Genomic DNA, 27,803 nt, shown 5'->3' on the forward strand with positions numbered 1-27,803 from the left:
CCGTATGAGGAAAATAGTGGAGCACTATGGCAAGTGATATGTCACTCAAACTGGACTCCTTGGTTACGCTTCAACCCAGATGGCAATCTTGCCTGGTTACTCTGCGGAGACGTGCTCACCATTGGAGATTTGAGTGTGACTTTGCATTATTAGCTTGATGATTTCCGAGTATTGATCCACCAAATATTCATTCCTCGCATTGGTTGGAGCGTTTTTGTTGCCGTAACTTCCGTATCCAACGAGCCTCTCGACATGTCAGAAGAAACATTGGAGCGTATATGCAAGGGCCCTCACTGAAAAAGTTTTTCCACTTCGCCCAGCAGCTCACCTCGGGACCCTCAGAGAATGGCTAACTTTCGGGTCCAAGTTTGGGTGAGCCAGAAGTAGAGAAGGGGCGTGGAGAAGGGTATAAAGACGGCTTCAGTCCTCGCAATTTCCATCCCATCAGCTCCAGCAGAACCAACAGTCCAACCACTACCTTCAATCGAAGCGCATTGTTCAAAGAATCTTGTCGTTGACATTCAACCGTTCCACACCAAAGTCATACTACAAAATGAAGTTCTTTGCCGTTGCCGCCCTTTTCGCTGCCTCCGCCTTGGCCATACCTCATGCTCCCTCTAGCACCGAAATCGAACAGAGCCAGAGTTCTTGCGGCAAGGCCCAGCTCAGCTGCTGCAATGAGCTAGACAACGGCACCGTTGTATCCGCGGAAGAGGAAAGCTCCCTCCTCGATCTTCTCGGGAACAGCGATGTTCTCAGCGACGGTGTCCTTGGCAAGTACCGCGGATGTGGCGCCCGTAAGTTCAAAGCACCGGTGGATACCCGGGATAGAACCAAGTCGTAGCTAATTCTCACGCAGTCGCCTCCCTCCAGGGTACCGTCGGTGGACAGTGCAACAACCACGTTGCATGCTGCGATGTTGGCGACACGGATACCGTGAGTCCCAGTGCCTTTCAATCCCCTCCATATACGCCACTAATTTGCGGTTTCTAGAGCGGTCTCGTTGGTGTTGCCATTCCTTGTCTTCCCCTCAACCTGCTTTAAGCGGAGGTCGAGCCAAGTTCGGTCAATTTAGAGTCTCCCAGGGCGTCGTTTTCGATGTCGATATGGGTTGACGCAAGAAGGGTCTGCCTTTGTGGCCCTCCCAAGCGGAATTTTCCGCTCTTTTCTGCTGAATAGCGGGTTGTTTCGTCTTGCATTCATACCACTCCTTTTGTATACATCATTTCAGCAAGATACTGCTGAATGTACCTAATAGCACATAATATTCACCAACGATAATCTCAAGTTGTCAGTATTAACTTTGCGTTCAATGGCGCGGGATCGGCGGAGAAACTGAGCCATAATGATTCGCTAGTTTCTATAAGAGGAGAGTGCTCAATCAGATCAGGAAAAGACTGGTAGCAGCAAGGTCGAAGGTGTTGACCTCAGTGATTGACGGTGGAAGGAGTGGGAGGCGGCAACACACTGCACATCGCTGCCTGAGGCTCCTTCGGAATCACACCCGAGACGCCAAGACATTTCCGTTCTTCTTCCGGGTCTCCCGAGGTCCGTTCCGAACGATGCTGTTTCCGAGCAGCAATGATGGTTGTCGTGCAATTGCCATCGATCTCATGGATAACGCATCACCCCGTCAGACGGGTTCCCAAGCAGGTGCCGAAAGTCGACGTCCAAAGCGTCGCAAAATCGCCGTTGCGTGCGACGAATGCCGAACTCGGAAGGTGCGATGCGATGGGATCCAACCGGGTGTGTTCTCCATCATTCTCAGCCACAGCTCGAAGTTGAAGGGCTGGCTAATTCCCATGCAGTATGTGGGCCATGTGCAAAACGAATGGAGTATGGTGTACGGTGCAACTACACTGGGGAGCCAGAGAAGAAACGGGCAGTCCGAAAGTAAGTACGGAAACACTCCCATGGACCAGTTTTGAATGCTAACATCTATACGCGCAAGCTATATCACGAGCTTGGAGAACCGCATCAGGAATCTAGAAAGTCCGGGCCAGGGCCGGAGTGGCGCAGGGTCCGACAGTCTCCAGAGAACAAACCATCCAGCTGTCAGTGCTCCTGCTACCCATCAACTTCGACAACAAATTATTTGTTTCGACAAGCCTAATGTATTCGATAGCAAACACTCTCGCCTTATGAGCCGGGACCTCTTACAAACGAGCCAACGCCGACGCCATACCCTTCCCGCCATCCTCGGCAGGAGCATAGGACCAGCCTAGCGTCAACCAATGCAACTATTTTCACTCCAATGCGCAATGTCGGTCACGCAACACCAAGAAGCAATGCTGGAAACACGCCTGTGCAAGCTGTACACCCTACCCAGCCACAGTACGCGCCACACCGCCAGGTAGAACATGGCACTGACGGTGTGAATGCTATGATGGGCGCCGTCGGAGAGGAACTTCAAAGCCAGGGGTTCTTCGGAAGCTCAAGTGCAGCTAGTTTTATGCGTCAGATAAAGACCGCGGTAGATAAAAGAGTCTCTTCTCCGAACCGACATATTTCAGACTCCATTATAGGGGGGCCTCCACCCTCAAGTCTGTTATCTCCTCAGAGGCAAAAACAGTCTTCCATTCACAACTACGTTTTGCCTCCGCGGAAAACGGCAGATAGCCTTATGGACGTATACTGGCACTACGTTTTGCCTCTCTACCCACTCGTCGACAGCATCCACCTTCGGAAAGAGTACACACAGATATGGACAGGAGAGTCATTACAATCGGATGAGAATATGCTCATGTGTACGCTGAATGTCATCTTTGCACTAGCTTGTCAGCTGGCCGATTTCATAGCACCCGAGGAGCGAGAAGCTTCCGCTGCTGCATTCTTCTCCCGCGCTAAGGATCTACTACATTTCAGTCTCTGGGACTCCGGGTCAGCGGCTTTGATCCAGTGCCTGCTCTTAATGGCGCAGTACCTGCAGAGTACTGACTCAGCTCACCAATGCTGGATCGTAACCGGCCTCGCTATTCGCAATGCACAGAGCATGGGGTTGCACCTTCCGCAAACTATCGCCCGTCTCCAGACTATTCAGGAGCAGCAGTTGGCGCGCAAGATCTGGCACGGCTGCGTCTTAATGGACAGGTACGTCTACGCCGTACCCATACCCAGTGCCTATCTAAAGTATTCTCAGAGTTATATCGATGACATTTGGACGTCCTGCTATGATTTCGAAAGCCTCATGCGGTTCAGTTCCGTTACCAGCAACTATTGACGAGGAGTATATCGCATCGGCCTCAGGCGCCGAAGCAATCCAACCAGCGGATCGGCCATCAATGATGGCATTCTACGCCAAATCGCTTGAACTCTACGAAATTCTAAACGATGTCTTGCTCAGTCTTTACAAACCCGCCCCGGAGGAAAGTCTAGAGGATATATATGATTTCTATTTCAATAAAGAGACCAGGGAAGGTGAATTCACTATCTTCGAGCTCGACCGCGCCCTTACCAAATGGACACGCAGCCTGCCATCACATCTCCGTGGGGACGCCTCACCAGGATCCGAGAGCATCATCTTCTACCGTCAGAGTGTGGTGTTGCGGGCAAGGTACGTTAGACTCCCCATGTGCGAAGATTTATACTAAATCCTCTCCCTCATAGATTCTTGCACGTTCGAATGCTTCTCTTCCGCCCCGTCCTGTCCAAGTACTGCACGGCCCGTGAGATAGTCTCGGATCCACTAATCGCCGTTCATGACTCTTTCCCTCAGCGGGTCGCATTGCAGTGCTCAGTTATCTGCGTAAAAGTCGCCCAGGAGGTAATCGGATTAATCCACAGAAACATCCCCACCGATGGAACATCCGGCCCCTTACCAGCCTGGTGGTATAACATACTTTGTAAGCGTTTAACCTCCCGTATCCCGCTGAGCACGGTCCCATGGGCTAATTCAACCCAATCTCCATAGATGCGTATACCGCAGCAACAGTTTTAATAGCCAGTCATCTATGCCCCGCCATTCTCAAAGAAGTTACCGAAACTTCAATCACGCAGTCATGGGAAAACGCGCTGGGCATCCTACGAAAATACCAAGCCTACAGTAGTTCGGCACGACGGTGTGTGGCCGCTCTTGAAATTCTTCACCAGAAGGTTGTCTCCCAACCTCCAACGACCAACGATCAGCCACAACCTCAGAACGACATAACTGCTGCTGGACTAGGCATTGGGGCCCCACTCGGTACAACTGCGGACATGTCGTTGGGCGAGGGAATGAATGCTATCTTCCTCGACGGTTTCGATTTACCGGATTTCCAGGATATGTCGTGGTTGAACAGCGTGCCGAGCCATCTCTATTGATCCTGAACGTGCGCTTGGAAGGGTTTCATCCTTGCGTTTTGGAGTCATCAGCACAGGCTATGCCAGGATGCACAGACGCCATATGTGGGTGTGGGGACATTTCATGAGGGAACGAAATCCCAGCTGCGACAACACCCACGCTCTCACCACCAGCCCTCCGTGTCCACACTTCGTGGAAAGCTTCGCCTAGGTTATTTCCGGAAAGTCGGATAAACAAAGGCCGAATAGATTTTCCGTCCACACGGAAGGCCGGATTTCACTTGGCAGGGGAGTTCCCCGCATTCTCCCGCCGGGATCTTTTGAAGCCCTGTGGAGATGGCGCCATGAACGGCATTGGGAATGCTTGACTCAAATATCCGACTTGATGGATCTCCAACCTTGCCGCGGAAATTACGGGGCCTTCGCTTCGAGCTTCTGCCGTTCTTCGGGCTCTTTTAACCCGGAAACCCAGCTTACGTGGAGCTCTGTCCACCACCGCAATAATGGGTACAAAAAGTCAGACGTGCCGCACAAGAGAGGCCAGGCCTCCAAGATCGCAGGCAGGAAGCAAACATGCGTCTCGGTATTCCACTTGGTCTTGTGGCGTGGGCCACAGCGGCCCGTGCAGCCCTCACTGCGGCAGAGGATGACACCTCCATTACGCTTGAAAACGACCGACTCAAGGCCATCTTTGACAAAGAGCAAGGTAGTGTGGTCGACTTGTACCTCGACGGTCAAGATCTCCTTGGTGAGCGGTCAGGATCTACCGGTATTGGTCCGTATCTAGATTGTTATTGCATCCCCTCTGGCTTCTACACTGCTGGATCGACCAATCCGCTAGTGGAGCTGGTGCAGGGTACGGACTCGTCTGGTACGGAATACGCAGGTATCATCTTGAACGATACCTACATCCCGACGGGTCAGCAATTCCAGCAATACTGGTTCCTCCGCGACGGCGAGACGGGCTTCCATATGTTCAGTCGGCTAGCGTACTACAATGAAACCACTCCGTTCCTACGTAATCTGCAGGAGTTCCGCACGCTTCTTCGTCCAAACACCGACCTATGGACCCATCTGAGCTCGAGTGACTTGCAAACGGCACCCCTGCCTAGCGATGAGGCGATTGAACAACAAATCGACGTTCAGGATGCGACTTGGAGATTCAACAACACTCCGAGTGACCCCTACTACAAGCAATTTTCTGAGTATTTTACCAAGTATACATTCTCCAATCGTAAGTATACCAAACAGCTCTACCTCTTCTTACGAAGCTAATCATTCAGAATGGCGCGATAATGACGTTCATGGGATGTACGCCGACGGCTCGACCTCAAACGGGACCACATTCGGGGCGTGGTTGGTGATGAATACCAAGGTTAGCAGTGAGCGAGTTTAAGGAATCCTCAATGTTGTTCTGACTTTTTTCTCCACAGGATACTTACTACGGCGTACGTCTTCATTTACTTCTCGAATGTTCGTCACTAACCACTAAAGGGACCCCTCCACTCCGATCTTACGGTTGACGGTATCGTTTACAATTACATTGTTTCTAATCACCACGGTGAGGGTACTCCCAATATCACTCATGGGTTCGACCGTACGTTCGGTCCGCAGTTCTACCTTTTCAACGGGGGAAAGAAGTCGGGTTCTTTGGAAGAACTCAGGAACGAAGCTAGAGCGCTTGCTACACCGGATTGGAACGTGGACTTCTATGACTCCATTGCGAAGCATGTCATCGGCTACGTCCCCTCGAGCAGGAGAGGTAGCGTCAAGGGCACCATCAAGCTCCCTCGCGGTGCCAAGAATCCGATTGCTATCTTGACCGTGGACGGCCACTATTTCCAGGACAACTCCGTTGTCCCTTCGTCGCACCAGTACTGGGCCGAGATTGATAAGAGAGGGCATTTCAACATCGGGCACGTTAAGGAGGGTAAATACCGATTGACCGTATACGCCGACGAGATCTTTGGCGATTTTACCCGCGATGGTGTTGTAGTCAAGGCGGGAAAATTGACTTCCCTAGAAGAAGAATGGGTCACCGAGTCCGCTGGTCTTGAAGTATGGCGTCTTGGAACCCCCGATAAGTCGTCTGGCGAGTTCCGGCATGGGTCGGCTCGCGACACCACGCACCCTCTGCAACCTCCAGAGTACCTCATCTACTGGGGCGCTTATGACTGGCAGTCGGACTTCCCCAACGGGGTGGACTACACAATCGGGAAGAGCGATCCTGGCATCGATTTCAACACAGTTCACTGGGCTGTGTATGGCCCGACCCCCGATAACCCGAATGTCGAGTACAACACAACGTATGACTGGAAGATTCGGTTCCCCCTCACCAACAAGCAGCTCCAGAAGCGCAAGACCGCCACATTGACCATCCAGCTCGCTGGTGCCAAGGCAGCATCAGGGAACACAGATGTGTACAATGCGACAGAGCCTTACACTAATCTTCCTCTTGAGAGCTATATCAATGACCAGGAGGAACCTCTGACGCTCCTCGTTGGCTTCAACCAGTCGAGCAGCTGCATTGTACGGTCGGCTGTCAGCTGTTACCAGGTGGGATCGCGCCTCGAGTTCCCAACCGACTGGCTGAAGGTTGGCGAGAACTTGTTGACACTGCACCTGCCCTACAACGGGACAAATACCGAGACTGCTGTTCTGCCGACCACTGTGTATGTACAGTATGATGCGCTGCGACTGGAGCTGAAATAGATTACCATGGTTCGGATCTGAGGAGGATAGAAAATTTCTGATCACTGATCAACAGTTTCCGCTCATTTGTCTTGGCCGAGGTTCTTCGACAAATGCTGCCGGCGGCAGTTGTTGCACCCCCGAGTAGGCAGAAGATGTCTACTTGTACCCTGCGTACAAGAAAGGAATCCAAACAATATTATATTTAATATCATCTAATGCCACCAATCCCCTTCTGCAGACATGCGTCCCCTTCGCGCGTGCATCGATATCACTCCGGGAGTGACGACAGCCCGAATAGGAAAGACCTCGGCTCCCCGCTTCCAACGACTAATTGCCGGCCCCTAATTGGCCACACCCCGTCGGCCTGGGGTATCACTGCAGCTCTCCACAAGCAAGGAGCTCCTCGTCAGATCCTCTTCTCTCGCCTTCTTTCCTCCTCTTACCTTTGGTGTCCTCCTCCTCCCTCTCCCTACATCCACCCCCACCATGTCCAAAACCTTCACCCGCGAGGAGGTGTCCAAACACACCACCGAGGACTCCCTCTGGTGTATCATCGACCACCGCGTCTACGACCTAACCGACTTCGCAGACGCCCATCCAGGCGGCAGCGTCGTCCTCGCCCAAGTCGCCGGCAAGGACGCAACAATCGACTTCTACAACCTCCACCGCCAGGAAGTCCTCGAGAAGTACCGCGATGAGCTCTGCATCGGGACAATCGAGGGCGAAAAGCCGGAGGTCATTAATCCGACTCCCACATCTTTAAGTCCCGTCCCTTATGCAGAGCCACTGTGGCTGCGGCCCGGATTCAAGAGCCCCTATTACAATGAGAGTCATCGGCGGTTGCAGAGGGCGATGCGGGAGTTTACATCGCTGCATGTGACGCCCGAGGCGCAGCAGAAGGAGAAGGATGGGACGTGGATCTCGCAGGAATTGATTGATAAGATGGCTGAGACGAATATTTTGGCGATGAGGTTGGGCCCCGGCAAGCATTTGCATGGGAGGAAGTTGCTAGGAGGTGTGGTTTCCGGGGAGGAGTTTGACTATTTACATGATGTGATTGTTGGGCAGGAGCTGGTGAGAGCTAATGCCAGAGGTGGGTTATATCTCTCCACCCCGTACTCTAAACATACTCACCTTATTGACTTGGCGATTGCGGTCAGGTTTCCAGGACGGTAACATGGCTGGTATGGTTATCAGCTTAACAGCCGTCCAGCAGTGGCTGCGCAACGAGCCCCTCCGCGCAAGAGTCACCGAGGAGGTCCTGTCGGGCAAGAAGAAGATGTGTCTTGCCGTCACCGAAGCATTTGCTGGTAGTGATGTCGCCGGTCTCCGGACAACAGCTGAGAAAACGCCCGACGGGAAACACTACATCGTCAATGGCACCAAGTACCTCTCCCCTCACCCCCATAATTCCAGCAATCCAAAAACCCCTCGGCAGTTTTCAGCTAACCCATACCCAGGAAATGGATCACAAACGGCATGTGGGCCGACTACTTTGTAACCGCCTGCCGAACCGAAAAGGGCTTCTCCGTGCTCCTCATCCCGCGCGGCGAGGGCGTCGAGACCAAATCCATCAAGACCGCCTACTCCACTACCGCTGGGACAGCTTTCGTCGAGTTCAACAACGTCAAGGTCCCCGTCGGGAACCTCCTCGGAGAAGAACACAAGGGTTTCATCGTCATCATGTCTAACTTCAACCACGAGCGCTTCATGCTGGTCTCCGCGGTCACAAGAGCCTGCATGACCATTGTAGAGGAGTGCCTGAAATGGAGCAACCAGCGCATCGTTTTCGGGAAGAAACTGGTTGACCAGCCCGTTATCCGTGAGAAGTATATCCTCCCACCACACCAACCCAACTCTATCCAGTTCAGGACGCTAACATACCCCAGACTCGCCCGCATGATCTCTCTCTGCGAGTCAAATCAAGCCTGGCTTGAGTCCATCGCCTACCAGATGTGCAACATGACCTACGCCGAGCAAAACAAGAACCTAGGCGGCCCGATCGGTCTCCTAAAGTCGCATGTCACGCGCTCCGCGGGCGAAATCGCCTCCGAGGCGATGAACATCTTCGGTGGACGTGGATTAACGCAGTCCGGTATGGGGCGGGTTGTTGAGATGTTCCATCGCACGTACAAGTTCGATGCGATTTTGGGCGGGACTGAGGAGATTATGGCGGATTTGGGGGTGAGGCAGGCGTTGAAGAATTTCCCCAAGGCTATGTTATAGATGCCTTAGACATCTGTGAGGCCTAGTAGAGTAGCGGGTTTTCGTCTATCTCTTTCTATTATTGTGTTGATATATATCGATACGTACATTTCTAGAGTTTGTGCGTTATTTGAGGCTTGTCTTTTCTCCCAGTTGTGTGAAATATTCAAAGCAAGCCATACAGACTTCTCTGTAGAAGTCATACTCCAAATGCCTATCACGCCCTAGGTGCCCGCACGCCATTCCACAGCGATCAGGTTGCGGTCTCAGACACTTCCTTCGCCTGCAACGGATCCATGCTAGATTCAATCTTCCGAATAACCCGCGCCGGGTTACCCGCAACAAAATGAAACGGAGGGACATCCTATTCCCTAGTCAGCCACACCCCCAAGGATCGTTCCCAATCGCAAATCCGGACACGCATACCTTCGTAACAACAGACCCAGGCCCAACAGTACTCCCCTTCCCGATAGTCACACCAGCCAAGATAATAACGCTACCCCCAACCCACACGTCATCCTCGATATGAATCTCTTTTCCGGCCTCTGGGCCCTCGAGCCCACGTCGCACAGCCGGGTCCATGGGGTGCGTTGCACCGTAGATGCGCACGTGCGGACCGAACAGGACTCTTTCGCCGATTGTCACGAGACAAGTGTCGAGGACGGTGAGGTCGAAGTTGATGAACGTGCCCTTGCCGACCTTAAAGTTGAGTCCGTGGTCGACGGAGATTGGGCCGTCGACCAAGGGGTCTGTGTCTTTGAATAAGTCCTCGTCGGCTTGCGGGTCGGAGTTCACGGGTGGAAGAGGGCGGGTATCGCCGATGATACTGGGATGGATATTATTAGGCTTGGAATTGTCCCGTACAGTATAGCTTTCCCATTGCTCAGTTTGTCCACTTACTCGCGCCATAGTTCCACGCGACGCCTTCGAGATACGGGGCCTGCCTCGTTGAATTTCTTGCACGCTTCTTTGCATCGCTCGCGATTCGCTTGGAGGTCTGCGTCCCAGGCCCAATATAGCTCTCCATTGAGCATCTTCCGCCATTCCTTTGATGTCGCCATGGTGCTTAGTATGGGAAGAGAGGTTGGGATTGCGAGTCTAGGCGAGGAGGAGGGTCTCGCCTTTTATGGCTTCGAAGAATCCTCTAATCAGCGCTAATATTTGCTTGGTTGCCGCTTTGGTCATGTATTCGCTGGCATTTGTGATAAATTAAGGTTCAGTCCCATAGCCCCGCCGCTGGTTGTACTTCCCAATTAGGCAGGTGGCGGCACTCTCCAGGGCTCGACCGAGATCCAGAGAACATCACTCGGAACAGAGCGGCGAAGGTCTGTCCTTCAAATGGCGACCGAGAAATCAGAAACAAGAAGCTGGTGCCATAGAAATGTAATTGAATGTCGTTATGCTGCTCCAACGAAGTTGGAAGCTAGATCTAGTCTTCCGCACGTGTCACAAAGTTCATATGATGAGATAATCATGTTGTCGTGGCAGTTCCGGGAAACATGTCTGTGTATCACCATTAGACGGGCTGAATTTAGAGGCAGAGTAGAAACTTACAAAATCCCTCCATGATACGTTCCCCTCAGTGCCCGGAGCCTGAGCAGCGCGCGCAGCCCACACTTGCTTCAACAGATCCGCTGGAACCGGATTGCGCATCTCTGAGCGCCGTTCTATCTCCCGGAACCTTGCCAGGATATAATATTGGGAATGAGGAGAAAGGGAGTCGGCCCCGGCCAGAAACAATGGGAGGATCAGCAGCTCGATCAGGGTACAGTCGGCTGGGATATCAGCGGTCGCATCCAAAATCTTGCTCACAGCAGCTTGTATCTCCGGGCCGCTTGCGGGCCGTGATGGATCCAGCAAGCGATGTACATGCAATATACAAGCATACTGAAACGCAACAGCTACGCTCAGCCAGCGTGGATCTGAGCTTGGGTATGATTTCTTCTCCGGGTCCCACGAGTAGAGTTCGAGTCTGGCGGATAATAGTGTAGTCCGGAAATCTTCGTCGGTTGTCCAACCCAGTTTGTACTCTTTTGCTTTATCCAGCACTCGCCCGATAATAAGGAAGATCTCTCGAGGACATCCATTGACCAATTCGAATCTATGGCCGCTGGCGCTGGCCACCATCTCACGCATATCTTGGGTAAAACAAAGCCGTCTTGTTCCCGCAAAAGCGCGAATGATATCCAGCCTACAGCATTGTTAGCAGCAAAATATGAAGGGCTGTGGGCTATCATACCAAGCTAGGTTTCCTATAAAGAAAACGGCTCTCTGGCGTCGGCCATTGAATCCACCTGCATTCAATATGCTTTTGCATACCGACATTGCCCCGGTAATATGAATTCCGTGTTCAGATATCCCACAATCAGCGATCTATCACCCGGTTAGTGTTACCTCACTCCCGCCCCGCAGGCACTTACATCGTGTAAGAGCAATATCTGGATTGTGCCAAAAACACCATCCTGTTCTTCCTCTGATAGTGAAGTGTTCTGGCTTTTCCGAATTTGCTCACTCAATGCGCGGATCGCTTTTACTCTGTATTCAACAGATGTGGTCTCATGCAGGGTTGTATTGTCGGTCAGTTTTCCCAGATGAATAGCAGACAATCCAAGAATCGCATACAAGAGCCCAATTTGCTTCTTTGCGAGCGGGATAATATAGGCTCTGTATGGGTTATCTTTGTCATCCCCAATTTCGGCAAGTTGATGAGGGCAAATAAAGGTGTCATCTGTACAGCGTTAGAAACTAATATATAGCCAAGCTGCGAAACTCACAGTGATGAAGAAGCGTCTTGGTTTGGCCCAACCTCAGAATGGTTTTGATTTCATCACCAGATTCTGGGACAGACTTCGCCAGCACAGTATCAATCGCCATGCGTTTGGACCCTCGCGGGGCTGAAAGAGTAGTTGCTCCGTTTGGAATTCCATGCTCATCAGGTGGGCTTGGTGGGAGTTGATTATTGTCGCTCGCCGGGATGCGTGCATTCTTCCATTTTCCCCGACTTGCAATGCCACAAAACCGGAACTGGTCCGGATAGCCTCGACATTCCAGACCTCTCGAGATACATCGCTGACAGCTAGGACGAGCACGATCACACTTTCGACATTTTTCGCGGCAGGTCATACAGGCAGGGCCTAAGGTCGTTATTAGCCTCGAACAGGTCGAATTATAAGCTGCATACCAGCTCGGGGCATTTTGCAGAATCGATTCTGTTACACAAGCGTGCCCGTCGAGCGGGGGCAAATCGCGTTTGGCGGGAGAGATCCTGTCATCCAGACATCCCTTCCAGTTCCCTGAATAATCCGGGTCCTCCAAAGCTTCTCCCGAACAACATTATTCAGAAATAAAGGTAAGTTAACGGACCAGACACAACACCAGCAAATGCACGAGGGTCAGAGTGGGTTGGCTCCAGCGCGTCACGTGAGAAGGCGGGACCATGAATCCGTTGGTAGGTTCCGACATCAGCCCTGGAAACTCCTGCACTCCGCACTCTGCACTCTAAAATACTCTTCCAATATTGCCCCTCAACTGGAGAACCAGAAAGTTGTGGCCAACCCTCGTTACAAATTTGTAACTGTTTTTGGTTTTCGCTTGTCAACACCATGCTCTTCAGTGCAGTTCATCAAATGTATATCTCACCGTCTGTGGCCGCTAGCTATGGCTTAAAGTGGGTTGTACGTGGAACTATTGTTGAGCGGATACCCGGTATTCCTGCCAGGTGAAGCTTGTGCAGCAGTCATTTCAATGGGCCTGGTCGCCCAAACCGCTTCAATCTGATCGTGGAAAGTCTGGTCTGGATGGAAGCGGGTCAGCTTCGTCCCAAACTGGCAAACTGTTTTCCTGCTGCAGGTGGCAGCTGACAAGAGCTAACCTTCCTAGGCTAGCGTTATCACGTGGTGGCTGACGATGCGGGATCGGAGCCTAAATGATGCGGACCATCTGTGGGGTATTCGAGGCGCAACGAGGCTTTGAGGTTGCCCATCTCTCATCCCCAACTCATCCGAATTTCCTCCATCGACCTGTTCCCTGTTCAACTTCCTAGCTGACTTGCCTTGATCGCGGAGACCCAAAATGGTTGGGAATACAGATTCTTTGAGCGCCGACAACGTGGTGGGGCTTGCAGCTCGGGCGCTCCGTCCTGATGACGCCTCCGACTTCAGCCTCAAGACTCCGTACGAAGCCGTCGCTCTCATCGGCCACGCTTGCATGGTAGCTGTTGGCTTTAGGCTCGTTGGTCTCGGTGAAGATCATACTATCGGTACGTCAATTGCCGCCAAATTCTGGGCTCATACTAACAGTTAGTTCGCCATCAAAGAAGGCTCGTCCGAAAGTCTGAGCCTCCCTTCAGAATGGAATTTGAGCACCACGGCCTCTTTTCGATATGCCCACTCCCAGTCGTCGATGCAATACCTTCTCAAAGTCAGCCGCCTTGGAAATAACGCTGTTGTTTTTGCTCTGGCCTTGGGTGACGATCGGACAACCTCTTTCGATGTCCCCGTGCGAGATTACGTCTCCGAGTCGGCCTTACCTCTGTCGTCTTCTGCGGATCTGACAACATCATTCAGCGAAACATTCATATCAGTCCATCGCTTAACCGATCTGATTGCATTGTTTAAGATCAATGTTATCCAGAAACTCGCGCCCGGTCTCTACAAGGAAGGGCAGGAGACCTCCCCACAGGCGTCGACCGACACACGGCCTGAGGGAGCTCCCAGTCGTCATCCGCTCCGGGATGAGCATCTTCCACCCCCGGCCCGCCCGTATCCGTTCGATGATCCCCTTGCAATCCCCCCTCGCCGACCCGTTCCTCCCGGAGACTTTGCCCCGCCCGGTTTTGAAGATGAATTCGAGATCCAGCGACCGCCCCGAGGCTTTCCCCCTGGCGGTCGAAACCCGCTGAACATAGGAGAACGAGATTTGTACCCCGCTGGCTTGGGGCCGCACGACCCTATACATGGTGGTGTTGGCCCTGGTCTCGGTGGCGGGGGTGGTGGCATGCACCCTACGTTCGATGACCCCCTCTTCGGCGGCGGCAGAGGTGGGGGCTATAATCCGCAAGCACCGCCTGGATCACGATATGATCCGGTAGGCCCTGGGCAAGGCCCGCCGTTCGGCCGAAATCGCGGTGGCCCCGGCGGCCCTGGCAGCGGATTCGGGGGATTTGGTGGATTTGGGGGTGACATCATTTAGCTTCCGCGACTGGGCTTTGCTACGAGAGCGACAAATTGAGACGATAATGTGGTGTTTTGCTTTTTGAAATCTCATGAAACGAATGAATGAGTTCCCGTATGTATAATTATTTACGATTGAAATTAATGAGATGACGATGTACGAGTATCACTCACCATTCCCATTCTGGATGGAGAGCATTCCCGCCCGCCATCTGGCAGCTGTGCAGACTCCGAAGTGGGATGTGTGGCGTTGCATCGGCGGTGTGGCGCACGGGCGGCCAAACCTCGCCCACCCTGGCGCCAGCAAACCTCCTCTCCCTCCTGCCCTCGATATCTCCCTCCATCGCCATCCCAACGTTGACAGCACGAATTCTTTTCTCCAAGTAGACATTCTATCTCGCTTTTGTTTGCTTTTACTTTTTCATCTCCCCCTTCCCTCCTGAACCCACTACACCAGCGATCTCCTTCCTCACGAGACCCTTCCGTCGCCCACTTATCCCGCCCCTCGACAGACGTATCCCTGGTTCTCTTCTGCCCTTCGACTGCCACACAGCCCTCGACAATGGATAATAACATGGAGATTGATGCGGCGCGTTCGCCGGAGCCACATCACCTTTCCCCAACGACTGATCCCGGCTCTATTCCTACCCTTGATGGCTGGATCGAGAATTTGATGACCTGCAAGCAACTCGCAGAGGACGATGTGCGGAGGCTGTGTGATCGGGTGTGTTTCTCTGTGGTTAGCTTAACGGAATTGATTATGCTAACTCGAATGGTTGTTCCCTGGTATAGGCGCGAGAGGTGTTACAGGAAGAGTCAAATGTTCAGCCTGTGGTATGTGCATTGTGTTTGATTTTCGTTGAAGCATTGTGGGCTTTTTGCGTGCTTTCCGACCGCCTCGAATGTTCCGAACGATTAACATGAATATTCAGAAATGCCCGGTAACTGTGTGCGGTGATATCCACGGTCAATTCCACGACCTTATGGAGCTCTTCCGCATAGGGGGTCCGAATCCCGACACGAACTACCTCTTTATGGGTGGGTTCTTTTCGTAGTCTCGTATTCGACCCTCGACTGACTGTTTCAAGGTGATTATGTCGACCGTGGATATTACTCCGTCGAGACCGTCACTCTCCTTGTTTGCCTGAAAATTCGCTACCCCCAACGTATCACCATCCTTCGAGGAAACCACGAGTCCCGCCAGATCACACAGGTGTATGGGTTCTACGACGAATGCTTGCGCAAATACGGCAACGCCAATGTTTGGAAATACTTCACAGACCTTTTCGATTACCTCCCCCTCACCGCCCTCATCGAGAACCAGATCTTCTGTCTTCACGGCGGCCTGAGCCCGTCTATCGACACTCTGGACAACATTCGTTCGCTAGACCGTATTCAGGAGGTCCCACACGAAGGACCCATGTGTGATTTGCTTTGGAGCGACCCCGATGACCGCTGCGGATGGGGTATCTCTCCCCGGGGTGCTGGATACACTTTTGGGCAGGATATCTCAGAGGCGTTTAATCATAATAATGGATTGACTCTCGTTGCGCGAGCACACCAGCTGGTGATGGAGGGATATAATTGGTCACAGGACCGAAATGTCGTTACGATTTTCTCAGGTAAGAAACCTCTCTAGCCTCTGTAACCTACTGGGGCCAGCTGACAGAATTAGCCCCTAATTACTGCTACCGCTGCGGCAACCAAGCTGCGATCATGGAAATTGACGAGCATCTGAAGTATACGTTGTATGTGATCCCGAAGTAACTGTTTTGGGCGTCTTTTCTGACTGACATTCTCCGCAGCTTACAATTTGATCCTTGCCCACGCGCAGGGGAGCCAATGGTCTCGAGACGTACCCCAGATTATTTCCTGTGATTTTATAGTGATAGATTTCATTTCTCACCTGTGAAGTTGAGAATTTCTGGCCCTCCGAAAGGGCTTCTGGGACGTTGGATGAGCAGACACCGGCATGCTCGCCTAGATAATCATGTGTCCGCAGATGTCGCCGTGTTGATACCATTCATGAAAATAAAGATATGTCAAGACGTTAAGATAAATGGGAGCCCTACTATATGACTCGTTTAGTGGCCCTTGGGTCGGGGCGCTCTGCTAGCCTTTGGGTGCGTAGATTACACTGTCATGTCGCGTTTCACCCACTACCACGGCCACTTAGTCTCGTCCAGCGTGGCCGGAGACGGAACGGCGACAATTAGCGGATGACCCTTCTGGGTGGGTAAGCCATCGTGACTTCTTGCTACAGCGGACTATCCCCCGTTAATGTGGTGGCCCAGACAAACACAGGACCCCAACCTAGATTGACCTCGTCAGCCTTCGGGGTCTGGTTGTCTGATCCTTGTATCTACTGGTCTATCAACGATGTGTTCCACCTGACGAAGGAGTGCTGTAACGGACCGAGGAGGCGATTTTTCGCTCCCTTTTAGAACCATCGTCTGGTACTACTATTTCCTACTGGAATATTCATCATGGGTTGTGGAAACTAAACAAGCCGCGCAATAAGCGCGCCTATCACATACAGTAAGACAAAAAAAAAAAAAAAAAAAAAAAAACAAGGCGCTCCGAACCAAACCAGGAACAGCAAGCAAGCAAATCAAACCTTCAACCCCTTCCCCTTCTTCGCCAGAATCTCCTCGACCTCCTTGGCATGGCTGGAGAAGTTATCAACGAGGTTATCCCACATCTTCGGCTCGTGCTCGTGCTTCTTGGGGCTGTTCCACGCGTAATCGGTGATTGTGAAGGGGCGGGAAGACTCGAACATGAATGCGATTGAACCCTCGGAGATCTGCATCACGGGCGGCGCGTTCTCCGTGGCGGCTTTGAATTCTTCGTAGGCGACGCCGTGGGGGACCACTGGTAGGGCAAGGGGAATTAGGGACTGGTCTTACTTTGGGATTTGTGCGTTCGGAGAAAAGGGACTTACTTCCGCACTCGAAAGAGATACTGCCGGGCTTGAATTCGTCGGAGCGGCCACCGTATTCGCCGTAGATGAGACCCATTAGTTCAGAGGCAGCGTTGCGGTGGTAGTAAGGGGGGCGGTAGGTGTCTGGAGTAGGTTAGGGTGCTGTAGACCAGGAATATCGAGGGCCATGGGTACATACGTGATGCGACATCCCAGCGGGGAGAGAATATGAGGACGTCGGCGAGGGGAGCGGTCATATCGCGGGATTTCGCGGTAAGGACGCAGAAGATAGATGGGTCAATGTGATCGACTGAGATGGAGCCGACGTTGACAAACTTGGTCAAGTCGTATTTGTATGGAACCTGGGAAAGTCAGCCATTGAGAGTGTGGGTATGGTCATGGAATGGACGTACGAAGTTACCGTGCCAGGCAACAACATCAAAAGGGCTGTGGTTTTGTGTGCTCTTGAAGAACTTCCCTCCAAGCTTGTAGACGATCTCCCAGGGCTCCTGGACAACTTCATATTTTGCAGTGGGGTACAGGAAGTCCCGTGCATTGGCCAGACCATTCGCACCAAGGGGCCCAAGTTCTGGAAGCTCAAATTGAGATCCCCAGATTTCAAGTATATAGCCACGAGAAGGTCCATCAGGGAGCTCTACGCGGAAACGGAGACCGCGCTGGATGACAACGATCTCACCGGGTTGGACGTACAAGGGACCGAACTCAGTCTGGATATCGAGAGAACCCTGCTGCGGGACGATAAGGAATTCGCCGTCGGAGTTCACGAAGGCCTTCTTTGTCATGCTCTTGTTCGCGGTGTAGACGTGCGTGGCGATGCCTTCGCGGAGGGTTGGGTCACCGGACCCGGCAACAGTCTTGAGACCAGAGACGAAATCTGTCTCGGACTCTTCAATGTCGAACGGAAACCATGCTAGCTGGGTAGGGGAGACGTGGATGCGGGGATTTAACGGCAAGAAGCTGGACTCGGTGTCTTTGTTGTCCGGGAGGTTTGTCTGACAAGATGTTAATCACTTGTGGCTCGAAGACAGGGGTTGACATACAAATCCCTGGTGGGCAACAGCCGGGCGAGCGCGGTAGAGCCACGCCTTCTTGTTAGAGTGCCTCGGGGCAACGAAAGCGGTTGCTGTAACCTGCTCTGCATAAAGGCCGAAACGAACGTTGCGGGGGCTGTTCTGGCCGTGTGGAATGGTTCCGGGGACAGCCTCGGACTCGAATCTATTGGCTTTCGCGTCAGATAGTTGAATCATCGAGGTACGATACTAGGGCTGAACATACGCGTTGCCAAACCCGGCTTGATACTGTTGCGGATTAGTGAATGATCGGTTCAAAAGGATAGAAAATGATAAAGACACACCTCGTAGGGGTCATTCCTCCTCGTCTTGAATGATGGAACCGTAGCGTCTTTCTGGGTTTCAGCCCAATGGAATATCTTCTGATATTCCTTCGGGTCGGTATTTGCGCTAGTCGTACCCATTGTGAACTTGAGACTGACAACCCGATACAAGCCGAAAGCGCTAGGTGCCTCGAGCCTCTGAAAGCAAGATTATACCGTGTCTGGTTCGAACATGGCCGGAACGCAGTCCCTCATATATTCTGGCCTGTGGGGTCGGACGGGGTAAGGCAAGCCATGGAATAGGAGGCGTCGTCATTTGGTCAACCGCGACAAACCTCTGATTGGACTCTCGTCCTCGACAGAGCCATCTTACAGCAGGGCCATGGTGCTACCCCAGCGAGTGGTATGGTGCGACCGCTTCTCCCCCGCATGGCCCGAGAGACATACCGCCAGTATCTCGGGGAGGAGCTTAAATGCCGACGTGCTCTGTGTGGATCCTGGAGAATGCGCGTGCGAGTGGAGTCGTTCCAGTGCATTTGGGACGTTGTCTGGAGGTCAGTCCGTTGACCCCACATGAGTCAGATCTGAGTAAGGTGTGAACGAGGATGGACGTGGGGTAACCTTGGAAAAGGTCGGAGCTTACTTGGCTTGGGGATTTGCCGGACGTAATGGGGGATCCCCAGAATGAGGTGGTTGTCGTCGAATTCGAGAGGTTGTGAGGGGGAGAGTTGGAGGGCTGTTGCGTGGAAGGAAGGGGGTCGGTCACATGTAGCTTTATACTAGAATAATGCACACGCATAGGTCGTGGAAATTCAGCAGGGTCTATCTAACCTACCTCATTGCCATAAAAGTCTATATTCTTGTCTCTGTAAACATCATCTAGTTCAATAAACTGATCTTGCCAGCCGTCAAGGCAAAGACAATGGGTAGATACACTCCTATCCCAGCCTCCTTCAAAACCTGGAGGTGTTGGACTCTTCGTCGCGCTGCGAATTGACCCTCTGAAATCTCCTTGCACTCGCCCACGGGTCCGTAGGCAAAGCGCCTCTCAGCAGGCCAAGGTTGATCCCCGGCCACAAACTGAATCCAGCGACTCCTCATCTCCTTACCCACGGCATCCGCAGCAGGATTGAAGGACAGGTCCACGCCGCCAAATAAGAAGAGTAGATCAACAGCATGATGTGAACGGCTGGAAGCTTGCCACGGGTTAGGCTGATCTACTACGTATTTAAATACGCGCTTGCCTGCGGCGCTTAACTTGTTGGCGATAAGCTCGACGGGAAGGGTGTATCGTGCGTCATTCACGAGATCCAATGCCCCGAGCTTGCATACAGTCGGTCGGTCAGGGACAACTTGGTATAGCTTGCGCAGTTTTGTGCCCCATTTCGTGTCTTGTTCGAAGGCTGCCGCGATCGTCTCTCCGTCGAAGGTCTCGATACCGTTCCTCCAGATGACGGACTGTAGAGCCATTAGCGGGAGCAGCATGAAAGAACGGAGGAAGGACCTACCTCATATTCGGTATCACCAATCATAATCTCGTCAACCTGTTCTAGCCTCGTCTCCCACCCTCGCAATTCCTCGTCTTCCTGTATCCACATAGTGTTGACATTACTCTCTTTCAGCGCTTGCAGCAAGGACGGCACAGAAGCCTCTTTGAGTGACGAATGGCCGGCTTGCTGTACCTTAGCTTCCAGCGCCTTTATAAGTCCGTTCCCTCTCTCCACCGGCAGGGGCGAAGACAGGTAGAGCGACCCGGACGCCAACACGGCTCTCTTCACCGGAGGGCCAGTAATAAGGTGCGCGTGGACGTAGATCGCACCGGCGCTCTCTCCAGACAGCGTAAGATTATCCTGATTCAACGGTCAGCGCATGTACGAGACTTGAACGGGTTGGAAGAACAGACCGGATTCCCGCCAAATGCGGCAATATTCTTTCGTACCCAATCGAGCCCTAATTGCTGATCCTTAATAGCCAGGTTCTTTTCACCCCCATCACCGAAGCTGAAGATATTGAGTCGGTAGTTTATCGAAACGAAAACGATCGGTTTACCGGCCTTGATAGAGTCCGCTATAAGTCTCGTCGGATCTGTACCTCTTAGCCTTTGCAGCGGACCAAGAAACGGGTGGGAATGGGCACTGTACCGCAAATTCCCGACGCGGCAGAGCAAAATGTCATGATCTGCGAACCACCTACAGGCCGATAAGCTAAAGCCGGCAGACGCATACTCAGTAGACTTCCATACCGTGAATCCAAACCAGAACCGGAAGATTTCCCTTATGTGTCGAAGCGGGCGGACAAGTGATATCGACGGTCAAACACTCGAATTCATCCTCGGGCTCCTCCTCGATCAAGTACTCTTCGGGGATGCGTAGCAAATGGCGGACGTCGATATCGACTTGGGGACATCTCGGGCTATTGACCATCTGAGAATTAGAGAGCTTTCCCATATAATCCATCTCATGTATTAGAGAAATTGAAACATACCCATATCTCGTACTATCGACGTCTCGTCCCTGGAAGCTGGTCACAGGTTGGGCGCGCTCGAATCGTCCCGGAATACTTGCGTACTTGATACCCCGGAAGTGGTGGACCGCTGTACCATCGTACCCAATCTCGACGCCATTGAAGGTAGCCTGAAGCGCCCCGTGGCGGACTTGCGGAGATGCCATCCTGTCCGTGGACGACGTGAGAACGAGGTGATGGTGACGGTGACGAGAGCACAGTGAATATTAATCAACTCTCATCGGCTCGAAGGAGCCTCGCCTGGACGGGCCTTCAAGCACCCCCACACTTTCATGTCATCATCTTTCTCTCCAGCTGTGTGAATGTGCCGCATTTCCGAAACTTGAAAGTGTTATTGTTCGACCCCTCGTGAATGAGGAGGATGTGTGGGGCTGCTGCGGGGATGTGGTGCCTCCGCTGGGCGTCAGCTCAGAGTTGGAGATGGAACCACAGCGTCCGGAGTCCTCGTTTCCTCCACTGCACATTCCTCAGCATTGGGTCTTCTCTCCTCTGGGTGTCATGGTACTTCGGCCTGCCGACTCCGCCAGACGAGACGGCCGAGAGGGCATTATCTACCTCAACCATATCTACATCGTTTCCTACAGAGACGGAAGACCACGTAGACGGCCACTCCGCTTTCTGCTGAGGTGGTCTAACATGTTAAGATTGTCTATGGTATTATTGCCCAACTGTTTCCTCACTATCTAGGACTTCAGGCTCTGCACCCTTCTTCTGCTCAAAAAGCCAACCACCCAGGAGCAACAGTACGGGAACGCCGGTCGTACCTACTATGAGGCCGAGGACCCAGGCCATGGTCCCCCAGCCAGCACTCTCGCGAATGAAACCAGTAAGGAACGGACCCACGAGACTGCCACCGGCGAAAGCGGAATTCAGGAAGCCGTATGCTAGTGCCATCGCGCCGCCTTTACCCCAGATCTCTGGTGTATTTTCTTCTTTTTCCCGGACGACGTAGGACACTTCCACGAGGAGAATCGCAGACATTGCCGCCAAGCAGAGTCCTACTAGTGAGAGCAAGGCGCATAACAGGACAATATGCTGCGTTGAGTTGTTCCGGACGAGGCGAAGGAGAACGAGGACTGGGATCGCCGCGAAGAATGCTCCACCAGCAATATAACGTCGGGATCTGGGGTATTGGTCGTTGATGTATCCGACCACGGGGTCGATAATGTGGGGGATGGTCAAGGGGAGGAAAATAAGTCCCTGGGCGGTTTGTTGCCAGCGGAAGGTCTCCTCGACGAACAGTGGGAGGACGCTGTCGAATGAGGTGAGAAGGACGGAGAGGATGAAGTAGGCCCAGAGGCAAACAAGGATGCGGGATGAAGCTAGAAGTGTGCAGAGGGCGCTTTTCCTCTTTTTCTCGGGTGATTGACTTGATGTTCCCTGTGTGGCAGAATGGCTGGAAGATGGTTCTGTTATTGGTGCTTCCGATGGATCCCGGGGTCCTTTCTGGTGTTCAATATCAACGGTTGTATGAGGATCAACCCTCGGAGTCTCACGCTTCTCAGTCTGCCGCACGGTCTGTGAATCTTCGAAAGGAAGCCACTTAACCGCATCTTTCCTCTCAATCATGACGACGCGGAAAACGATATCGAGCACAATAAGTGCAAACGCCAATGCGAAAACAGAATAGTATCCCCCATGTTCGTAGAGAGCGCCCCCAATCAGAGGGCCACCCATAGCTCCGAATGTCAGACCCATCCCGATATAGCCTAGAGCTTGTCCAAGGCCTTCCTTATCCACAGTGTCAACTAGCAAGGCGCAACCCACCGTCCAGACGACCGCACCAGAAGCTCCCTGGCATAAACGACCAGCAATCCATAGCCCAATATGGGTGCCAATGCAGAGCAAAGCAGTCGATGCAGCTAACGCAACTAGACCTAGGATCAATGGCCACCGACGGGACTCAATCCTGTCCGCTATGTAACCGGCGGGAGCTATACGTCGGATATGGTTAGTAGGAAGATCTGTACTCCGCACCGCGACCAGCATTGAGGCCACATACGGGAGAACACAAGGAGGGCGCCGCCGTAGAGACCCAGCAGGATAGAGGTCCACTTCTGCTCTGCTTCGTGTTAGCTCAAAGTCGGCCGTAGTTTTCCCAAGTAGTAAAGATACCTTCATCTTCACCTACACCAGCTCTGTCGTTGAGTACTGTCGGAGTCACCGGGACAATCTGGAACGGTCAGAACACATTGCAAGCCGAAGTCAACCGACAAGGATTCCAAAGCACGAACTATTCCGTATAATAAGATGTCCTGTTGGCCTAGAGTTAGACGAACCGGGCGAACCGGGAAATAATGGGTATCATACCGTGAAGACAGCGAAACACACCACGAAAATTATAAACCGTTTGGAGGCTCTCCACTCGAGCAGGAACGGCCGGGCAGGCTCTTTGCGAGCCGACAGCGTGGTCAACATCGCAGAGAGCAAGGAACGGACATGCAGAGTAACCCAAGGATGATATGATCGTTTTTGCTCCTTCCGCTGACATTAAATAATGGACAGCAAGAGGGATGCCAAAAAAAAACACAAAAAAAAGGAGGCACTTTCAAATCTTCTGGTCCGCGGGTCCCGACTCGAGCGTGACAAGCGGATACGAGCGGGTTTCGAGGGCTCTCGCTTTTCGCTTCCACTCCAAATGCTTGGCTTGTGATCCTTCGTGACTTCACTTCGCATGTCTAGCAAGCTCTCTCATTGGATTTGCCGCGGCACTGACATGGTTGTGTTGTCGTTTATGCTGTCCCAATGAGGTCGTCTCTACAAATAACCCTTCTCGCCCTCTCCAAAGGAACCGGCTCCTACTAGCGAGGTTTCCATTGCAGGCGGGCCACAAACAAATACTTCGGTGTCCTTCTCGTCTGGCCCCAGCATGAGCTCTGCGAGGAGTTCCTTAGTCACATATCCCGACCGCACGCCTCCCTCTGGAGAGGACCTCTTCCCCGGCCAACTAACAGTATATTGAATGTCGAACCTGTCTGGGAATCGCTGCTTATAGACATCGAACTCCGAGCGCAGGAGTAGATCTTCCTCGGTATTCACGCCAAATATGACCGTGATCTTTGTCATATCGGCGGGATTATCGAGGATTCCCTGCGCAAGCTGGTAGATAGGTGTGGTCCCCGCACCGCCGGCAATGAGGCAGACATGGGAGAACTTGTTCGGCGTCCAGGCAAATCCTGGGAGTACCGCTAAAAAGAGCAAACTGTCCCCTGGCTTCAGGCTGTGGAGGTGCGTGCTTGCTTTGTCATTGGGGTACTTTTTGACGAAGAGATCAACAAAACCGGGCTCGTCTAGCTGATGTTAGAGTGGCCGTGAACCGCCTTGAAGGTAAAGAGTAGCTTGCCCAGTTTGCTGACTGGGGGTAGGGTCGCACAACGGGTAGCCAGCTCCCGTCGGGTTTGGAAAACGTGAGAAGAGAAGCTGCCAACCTCCTGAGTTAGCCAGTCTCGTGGTATTCCGACCATGGATCTAACGAGACAAGAACTCACAAGTAAGCCCCAGGCCGCTTTGCGAATTCTCTCCACCAGGAAGTTCAAAGCGAAGTCGTTTGATGTTATGGTTGACGCTCTCAGAGCTGTGAAGCTGTAGGTATTTGAACGCCGGTCCCCGACCGAAGACCCTCCGCGGTGCCGGTGACTCTGCGAAGGCACTCTGGCCGAAATAGCTGGAGACTGCGTATGCCCCGATTCCTCCAATAGCGATAGCCTTGATGGTGTTGTTCACCAGGCGCTATTTTGCGATGGCTAGCATGGTGCTTCGGATGGATCTTGTATCAGAGCTGCTGGAAATCGCAATTGATGGCAACGATGATTGTATCCTGGTCAGAATTGACGTACATGGTCGAAAAAGTCTACCTGGTGCAATGGGCCATTGCCTATTTAACCCAACGGTGACAACTACAACTCCCTAGCCACGTTCATCGTCAATGTCCGGGCATTTGCAGCACCGACAGCAAGGGCCATCCATTCCCGTTGGCCAATGTCGATCACTCATATAATTTGCTAGATTTGGGACCAAAACGGACGTCGATCAATGCAGCCCTGAGGAACTCAAATACCGGTCCACCGGGGGTGTGGGCTCGTCTTTAACTTCTTTTTGCGGACTGTGGCTTCACCTCAAGGCTCCCGGGTGGATTTTCGACTACGACATGAGATCGCTTTAAAGTTATCCATCCAGGAGGAAGCCAGGGCTGCCGATTCTATATATGGGACACCCACGACGAGCTAACAAGGCGAGGCTCTGGCAATCATTCTACGAGGCCTACGACTGTTCGGGATCTTTCCTCGCCTCTCAAGATTCCGTAGACCAAATGTATTGTATTTCAAGTATAAAACCTTTCTGAGGTATTCCCAGTCTTGGGTCTGGGTCATATTGACCTAGAGTCGGATCACAGTGACATGAAAACGTTGAATACCTTCGCAAGCTCATCCGGGGAGATCCTATCCGTCAGGTCATAGAAGTTTGGCCGTCGCTTGCTCTGGAGCCCATGCGCCTGAGCGACAGTCCCAATAAAAGAGCCCTCAGAGCTCGGCCCGTAGACTCTAGCAGTAAAGCCGTCCGTTACTGTGCCCTTAGAGATAGCGGGCCATGGAGCCTGTCCGTGGCAGAACTTGAAGAAATCCTCCGCGAATGCAGTTGCAACTGCTTGCTGAGCTGGGGACAAAGTCTCGCGGAAGTTCTGGAACAAGTAGGCGAGGTCGAGGATGTGATTTGTTTGACCTTTCCACGGACCATCCCATGGATTTGTCTCATTGAAATAGTACACATACGCTGGTCCCTTCCATCCTTGCGCAAAAGTCAGCACTGGGGTGAAGAATACAATGTCGTTGATGAAATCGAGAACAGCAGGATAAGCATCATCGTCATTGCTGCTCGGGTCTGCAAGACCATATGACTCCAGGATCTGCTGAGACTCGGCTGTTTGTGACGGGAACACAGTCTTCACAGCTTTGACGAATTTTTTCGCACACTCGTTCTTCGTCTTTGGGTAAAGGAATGCAATGATGCTCGCCTAGGAGCAACGGAGTTAGCCAGCTCGACGCGTCAAGTATGTTCCCACTTACGTCTATCTCGGCATCGCCAATCATCAACTCATGACACCAATTCTTTCCCCTTGGCTCATCGGAGGTTGCGCAACCTGTTTGCGCGCGCGAGAAAGCAGAAGGAACGATGTCGCCATCTATCGCGGGAACAGCTAAGATAGAGGGGGGGAGTCGAGAAACGATTTCGGTCGCAGGCAACTCTGACAATGCTTTTATCCTCTCCTCTGGGCTAGCAGCATTGGAAAGTCCCAGAGCCGCTATGGCGTTCTGGTAGTTCTGTTCGTGCGCCTCATAGGGCAATGGCTGGGACAAGAAATATGTGCCGCTCATCACAATTGCCCGCTTAAAGAGTGCCTTTTCAGAGTTCAGGTGGTAGGTAACAGACGCTATGATGTGATTAGCTCTCCGATTCCGCATTTCACGTAAGTGTACGACTTACCTCCACCTGCACTCATCCCCGCCACCGTTATATTGTCCGCGTCTCCGCCAAACTCATGGATGTGCTTTCTCACCCATTCGATGGCTACCCTTTGATCTCTGAGGCCGTTATTCGCCTTGTACCCGGCGTTGCGCAGCTCCTCGGAGGTTAAAAACCCGAAAGCCCCAAGGCGATAGCTAGGTTTGTTAGTCGGTTACCTTCTTCATGAGGTATTTCTCACCTTACTTCACGGAGACTGCGACGACTGGAAGGTTCTTTTCCGTTGAGAGCTTGACAAGCCGATGGTAGTCAAATTGAGGCCATGAGTTAGCGCCGATAACGAAGCCACCTCCATGGATAAACAGAAAAACTGGGAGTCGCGAAGACGAGGTCGAGTTTGTGGGAGTAGCAATGTTCAGGTTCAAGCAATCGAGATCGGACTGGGGAAGGTCTTTCTTGGGCAAAGTGTTTTGTATATGGCTTAGTTCCAAGTCACAACCGAATGGAAGCGACGCTGCCGTAGGACTGGGAAGCCCAGATTTTGATGTTAATCCCCTTGCCGGCTTTGATAAGTGGTGTACAGCAGGGCAAGCTCACCCGTCTTTAGTCGCGTCCAGGACACCATCATTGGGACCCTCGAATAACACAGCATCTGCCAGTCTATCTTTGAGAGTCGCGTACTTGATCCCCAGATACTGTGTCACTCCTTCGCTACCTTTGCCTCGAATAGCTCCAAGTTGCTGGGTCTGAAGCACTGTCGCCATTGTTGCCGCCTCGTTAGTCTTTGCGGAGAAACCTCAGGAAAGACAGCTGAGATGCGGGTTAGATAATTATTGCAGAGCACCACGCTGATCCGAGAAGCGGGGGTGACGTTTTTGAGACTTCTGCGCCTGCGGTCCCTGGCGGGGAAAATCCGGGCTCCATAGCCTCCACCAGTGCTGGATGGGTTGCGCGAATGAAGAGATCGCTCTCCAGATCTAGTGAGGACAGACGGGTACAAGAAACGGGGCAAGAAATCGCAAACGAGTATGAATTTCTCATCTCATGTGCGATGGGAGCGCTTGCGAGTCACGTTTTCGATGTAGCTAATTAAGTCGAGACGGCTGATTTTTTTTTTTTTTTTTGAGATTTACAATGTCAACGACCGGAATTCCCCCAATGCCGACGAGAATCATCATTTTGCGGGGAAACACCTGAA

The 27,803-nt window shown here is 52.4% G+C and overlaps 12 protein-coding genes across 12 annotated transcripts; 6 read left to right on the forward strand and 6 right to left on the reverse strand.

Moving 5' to 3' along the window:
* The first annotated feature begins 82 nt into the window (after window positions 1–82).
* On the forward strand, window positions 83–1,424 carry BJX67DRAFT_363821 (hydrophobin family protein). The gene is made up of 3 exons (XM_071030120.1): window positions 83–797; window positions 860–936; window positions 994–1,424. Exons 1-3 carry the CDS (start codon window positions 554–556, stop codon window positions 1,042–1,044), a joined length of 372 nt encoding a protein of 123 aa, XP_070882362.1. The 5' UTR covers window positions 83–553; the 3' UTR covers window positions 1,045–1,424.
* A 140-nt stretch (window positions 1,425–1,564) lies between these two features.
* BJX67DRAFT_261129 (transcription factor domain-containing protein) lies at window positions 1,565–4,575 on the forward strand. The gene is made up of 7 exons (XM_071026341.1): window positions 1,565–1,746; window positions 1,809–1,893; window positions 1,952–2,054; window positions 2,126–3,090; window positions 3,140–3,553; window positions 3,607–3,842; window positions 3,911–4,575. The coding sequence occupies exons 1-7, from the start codon at window positions 1,614–1,616 to the stop codon at window positions 4,297–4,299; spliced, it is 2,325 nt and encodes a 774-aa protein (XP_070882363.1). The 5' UTR covers window positions 1,565–1,613; the 3' UTR covers window positions 4,300–4,575.
* On the forward strand, window positions 4,256–7,224 carry rglB (polysaccharide lyase family 4 protein). The gene is made up of 4 exons (XM_071026339.1): window positions 4,256–5,512; window positions 5,562–5,653; window positions 5,712–5,726; window positions 5,773–7,224. Exons 1-4 carry the CDS (start codon window positions 4,852–4,854, stop codon window positions 6,988–6,990), a joined length of 1,986 nt encoding a protein of 661 aa, XP_070882364.1. The 5' UTR covers window positions 4,256–4,851; the 3' UTR covers window positions 6,991–7,224.
* Window positions 6,822–9,375, forward strand: BJX67DRAFT_261175 (acyl-CoA dehydrogenase family protein). Its single transcript, XM_071026342.1, has 4 exons — window positions 6,822–8,065; window positions 8,133–8,358; window positions 8,433–8,801; window positions 8,862–9,375. Exons 1-4 carry the CDS (start codon window positions 7,459–7,461, stop codon window positions 9,196–9,198), a joined length of 1,539 nt encoding a protein of 512 aa, XP_070882365.1. The 5' UTR covers window positions 6,822–7,458; the 3' UTR covers window positions 9,199–9,375.
* On the reverse strand, window positions 9,040–10,238 carry BJX67DRAFT_390645 (sugar O-acetyltransferase; the record flags this gene model as incomplete). Its single annotated transcript, XM_071034661.1, has 3 exons — window positions 9,040–9,541; window positions 9,655–10,003; window positions 10,078–10,238. 3 exons carry the CDS (start codon window positions 10,236–10,238, stop codon window positions 9,431–9,433), a joined length of 621 nt encoding a protein of 206 aa, XP_070882366.1. The 3' UTR covers window positions 9,040–9,430.
* A 197-nt stretch (window positions 10,239–10,435) lies between these two features.
* BJX67DRAFT_261123 (uncharacterized protein) lies at window positions 10,436–12,464 on the reverse strand. Its single transcript, XM_071026340.1, has 6 exons — window positions 12,359–12,464; window positions 11,952–12,311; window positions 11,598–11,905; window positions 11,417–11,550; window positions 10,732–11,368; window positions 10,436–10,680 (listed from the first exon to the last, which is right to left on the reverse strand). The coding sequence occupies exons 1-6, from the start codon at window positions 12,369–12,371 to the stop codon at window positions 10,633–10,635; spliced, it is 1,500 nt and encodes a 499-aa protein (XP_070882367.1). The 5' UTR covers window positions 12,372–12,464; the 3' UTR covers window positions 10,436–10,632.
* Window positions 12,465–13,436: 972 nt separating this feature from the next.
* On the forward strand, window positions 13,437–14,517 carry BJX67DRAFT_363859 (proteasome inhibitor PI31 family protein). The gene has a single exon (XM_071030121.1). It carries the CDS (start codon window positions 13,579–13,581, stop codon window positions 14,365–14,367), a length of 789 nt encoding a protein of 262 aa, XP_070882368.1. The 5' UTR covers window positions 13,437–13,578; the 3' UTR covers window positions 14,368–14,517.
* A 161-nt stretch (window positions 14,518–14,678) lies between these two features.
* On the forward strand, window positions 14,679–16,589 carry BJX67DRAFT_363870 (serine/threonine-protein phosphatase). The gene is made up of 6 exons (XM_071030122.1): window positions 14,679–15,072; window positions 15,141–15,182; window positions 15,281–15,386; window positions 15,437–15,970; window positions 16,024–16,096; window positions 16,154–16,589. The coding sequence occupies exons 1-6, from the start codon at window positions 14,911–14,913 to the stop codon at window positions 16,224–16,226; spliced, it is 990 nt and encodes a 329-aa protein (XP_070882369.1). The 5' UTR covers window positions 14,679–14,910; the 3' UTR covers window positions 16,227–16,589.
* A 370-nt stretch (window positions 16,590–16,959) lies between these two features.
* BJX67DRAFT_384710 (putative homogentisate 1,2-dioxygenase) lies at window positions 16,960–18,763 on the reverse strand (the record flags this gene model as incomplete). The annotated part of the gene is made up of 7 exons (XM_071033709.1): window positions 16,960–17,219; window positions 17,290–17,412; window positions 17,468–17,630; window positions 17,682–18,281; window positions 18,330–18,504; window positions 18,565–18,587; window positions 18,644–18,763. The coding sequence occupies 7 exons, from the start codon at window positions 18,761–18,763 to the stop codon at window positions 16,960–16,962; spliced, it is 1,464 nt and encodes a 487-aa protein (XP_070882370.1).
* A 678-nt stretch (window positions 18,764–19,441) lies between these two features.
* BJX67DRAFT_390653 (putative carboxylesterase) lies at window positions 19,442–21,433 on the reverse strand. Its single transcript, XM_071034662.1, has 6 exons — window positions 21,107–21,433; window positions 20,865–21,034; window positions 20,764–20,811; window positions 20,526–20,707; window positions 20,131–20,472; window positions 19,442–20,080 (listed from the first exon to the last, which is right to left on the reverse strand). The coding sequence occupies exons 1-6, from the start codon at window positions 21,289–21,291 to the stop codon at window positions 19,502–19,504; spliced, it is 1,506 nt and encodes a 501-aa protein (XP_070882371.1). The 5' UTR covers window positions 21,292–21,433; the 3' UTR covers window positions 19,442–19,501.
* A 154-nt stretch (window positions 21,434–21,587) lies between these two features.
* BJX67DRAFT_261235 (MFS transporter) lies at window positions 21,588–23,672 on the reverse strand. The gene is made up of 5 exons (XM_071026343.1): window positions 23,456–23,672; window positions 23,380–23,400; window positions 23,261–23,318; window positions 23,148–23,207; window positions 21,588–23,079 (listed from the first exon to the last, which is right to left on the reverse strand). The coding sequence occupies exons 1-5, from the start codon at window positions 23,561–23,563 to the stop codon at window positions 21,803–21,805; spliced, it is 1,524 nt and encodes a 507-aa protein (XP_070882372.1). The 5' UTR covers window positions 23,564–23,672; the 3' UTR covers window positions 21,588–21,802.
* A 1,769-nt stretch (window positions 23,673–25,441) lies between these two features.
* BJX67DRAFT_261312 (putative carboxylesterase) lies at window positions 25,442–27,468 on the reverse strand. The gene is made up of 5 exons (XM_071026348.1): window positions 27,203–27,468; window positions 26,852–27,130; window positions 26,627–26,802; window positions 26,209–26,573; window positions 25,442–26,156 (listed from the first exon to the last, which is right to left on the reverse strand). Exons 1-5 carry the CDS (start codon window positions 27,367–27,369, stop codon window positions 25,533–25,535), a joined length of 1,611 nt encoding a protein of 536 aa, XP_070882373.1. The 5' UTR covers window positions 27,370–27,468; the 3' UTR covers window positions 25,442–25,532.
* Between the last annotated feature and the right edge of the window lie 335 nt (window positions 27,469–27,803).

Source organism: Aspergillus lucknowensis (assembly GCF_044049455.1).
Source record: "Aspergillus lucknowensis strain CBS 449.75 chromosome Unknown BJX67scaffold_52, whole genome shotgun sequence".
NCBI lineage: Eukaryota > Fungi > Ascomycota > Eurotiomycetes > Eurotiales > Aspergillaceae > Aspergillus > Aspergillus lucknowensis.

Coding starts and splice junctions, on each gene's coding strand:
- BJX67DRAFT_363821 (XM_071030120.1), top strand. CDS start 554: ATGAAGTTCTTTGCCGTTGCCGCCCTTTTCGCTGCCTCCGCCTTGGCC. Junction 798..859: donor GTACCGCGGATGTGGCGCCC/GTAAGTTCAAAG, acceptor ATTCTCACGCAG/TCGCCTCCCTCCAGGGTACC. Junction 937..993: donor ATGTTGGCGACACGGATACC/GTGAGTCCCAGT, acceptor TGCGGTTTCTAG/AGCGGTCTCGTTGGTGTTGC.
- BJX67DRAFT_261129 (XM_071026341.1), top strand. CDS start 1,614: ATGGATAACGCATCACCCCGTCAGACGGGTTCCCAAGCAGGTGCCGAA. Junction 3,554..3,606: donor AGTGTGGTGTTGCGGGCAAG/GTACGTTAGACT, acceptor TCTCCCTCATAG/ATTCTTGCACGTTCGAATGC. Junction 3,843..3,910: donor CTGGTGGTATAACATACTTT/GTAAGCGTTTAA, acceptor CAATCTCCATAG/ATGCGTATACCGCAGCAACA.
- rglB (XM_071026339.1), top strand. CDS start 4,852: ATGCGTCTCGGTATTCCACTTGGTCTTGTGGCGTGGGCCACAGCGGCC. Junction 5,513..5,561: donor CAAGTATACATTCTCCAATC/GTAAGTATACCA, acceptor CTAATCATTCAG/AATGGCGCGATAATGACGTT.
- BJX67DRAFT_261175 (XM_071026342.1), top strand. CDS start 7,459: ATGTCCAAAACCTTCACCCGCGAGGAGGTGTCCAAACACACCACCGAG. Junction 8,359..8,432: donor TACATCGTCAATGGCACCAA/GTACCTCTCCCC, acceptor ACCCATACCCAG/GAAATGGATCACAAACGGCA. Junction 8,802..8,861: donor CAGCCCGTTATCCGTGAGAA/GTATATCCTCCC, acceptor AACATACCCCAG/ACTCGCCCGCATGATCTCTC.
- BJX67DRAFT_261123 (XM_071026340.1), bottom strand. Junction 11,906..11,951: donor CAAGACGCTTCTTCATCACT/GTGAGTTTCGCA, acceptor AACGCTGTACAG/ATGACACCTTTATTTGCCCT. Junction 10,681..10,731: donor ACGTATCATGGAGGGATTTT/GTAAGTTTCTAC, acceptor GGTGATACACAG/ACATGTTTCCCGGAACTGCC.
- BJX67DRAFT_363859 (XM_071030121.1), top strand. CDS start 13,579: ATGCAATACCTTCTCAAAGTCAGCCGCCTTGGAAATAACGCTGTTGTT.
- BJX67DRAFT_363870 (XM_071030122.1), top strand. CDS start 14,911: ATGGATAATAACATGGAGATTGATGCGGCGCGTTCGCCGGAGCCACAT. Junction 15,971..16,023: donor TGTCGTTACGATTTTCTCAG/GTAAGAAACCTC, acceptor TGACAGAATTAG/CCCCTAATTACTGCTACCGC. Junction 16,097..16,153: donor GAGCATCTGAAGTATACGTT/GTATGTGATCCC, acceptor CATTCTCCGCAG/CTTACAATTTGATCCTTGCC.
- BJX67DRAFT_390653 (XM_071034662.1), bottom strand. CDS start 21,291: ATGGCATCTCCGCAAGTCCGCCACGGGGCGCTTCAGGCTACCTTCAAT. Junction 21,035..21,106: donor GTCGATAGTACGAGATATGG/GTATGTTTCAAT, acceptor GATGGTCAATAG/CCCGAGATGTCCCCAAGTCG. Junction 20,708..20,763: donor TGCCGCGTCGGGAATTTGCG/GTACAGTGCCCA, acceptor TAAGAGGTACAG/ATCCGACGAGACTTATAGCG.
- BJX67DRAFT_261235 (XM_071026343.1), bottom strand. CDS start 23,563: ATGTTGACCACGCTGTCGGCTCGCAAAGAGCCTGCCCGGCCGTTCCTG. Junction 23,401..23,455: donor TGTGTTTCGCTGTCTTCACG/GTATGATACCCA, acceptor CTAGGCCAACAG/GACATCTTATTATACGGAAT. Junction 23,080..23,147: donor CGCCCTCCTTGTGTTCTCCC/GTATGTGGCCTC, acceptor TCCGACGTATAG/CTCCCGCCGGTTACATAGCG.
- BJX67DRAFT_261312 (XM_071026348.1), bottom strand. CDS start 27,369: ATGGCGACAGTGCTTCAGACCCAGCAACTTGGAGCTATTCGAGGCAAA. Junction 26,803..26,851: donor GTCGTCGCAGTCTCCGTGAA/GTAAGGTGAGAA, acceptor TAACAAACCTAG/CTATCGCCTTGGGGCTTTCG. Junction 26,157..26,208: donor TTGGCGATGCCGAGATAGAC/GTAAGTGGGAAC, acceptor CGTTGCTCCTAG/GCGAGCATCATTGCATTCCT.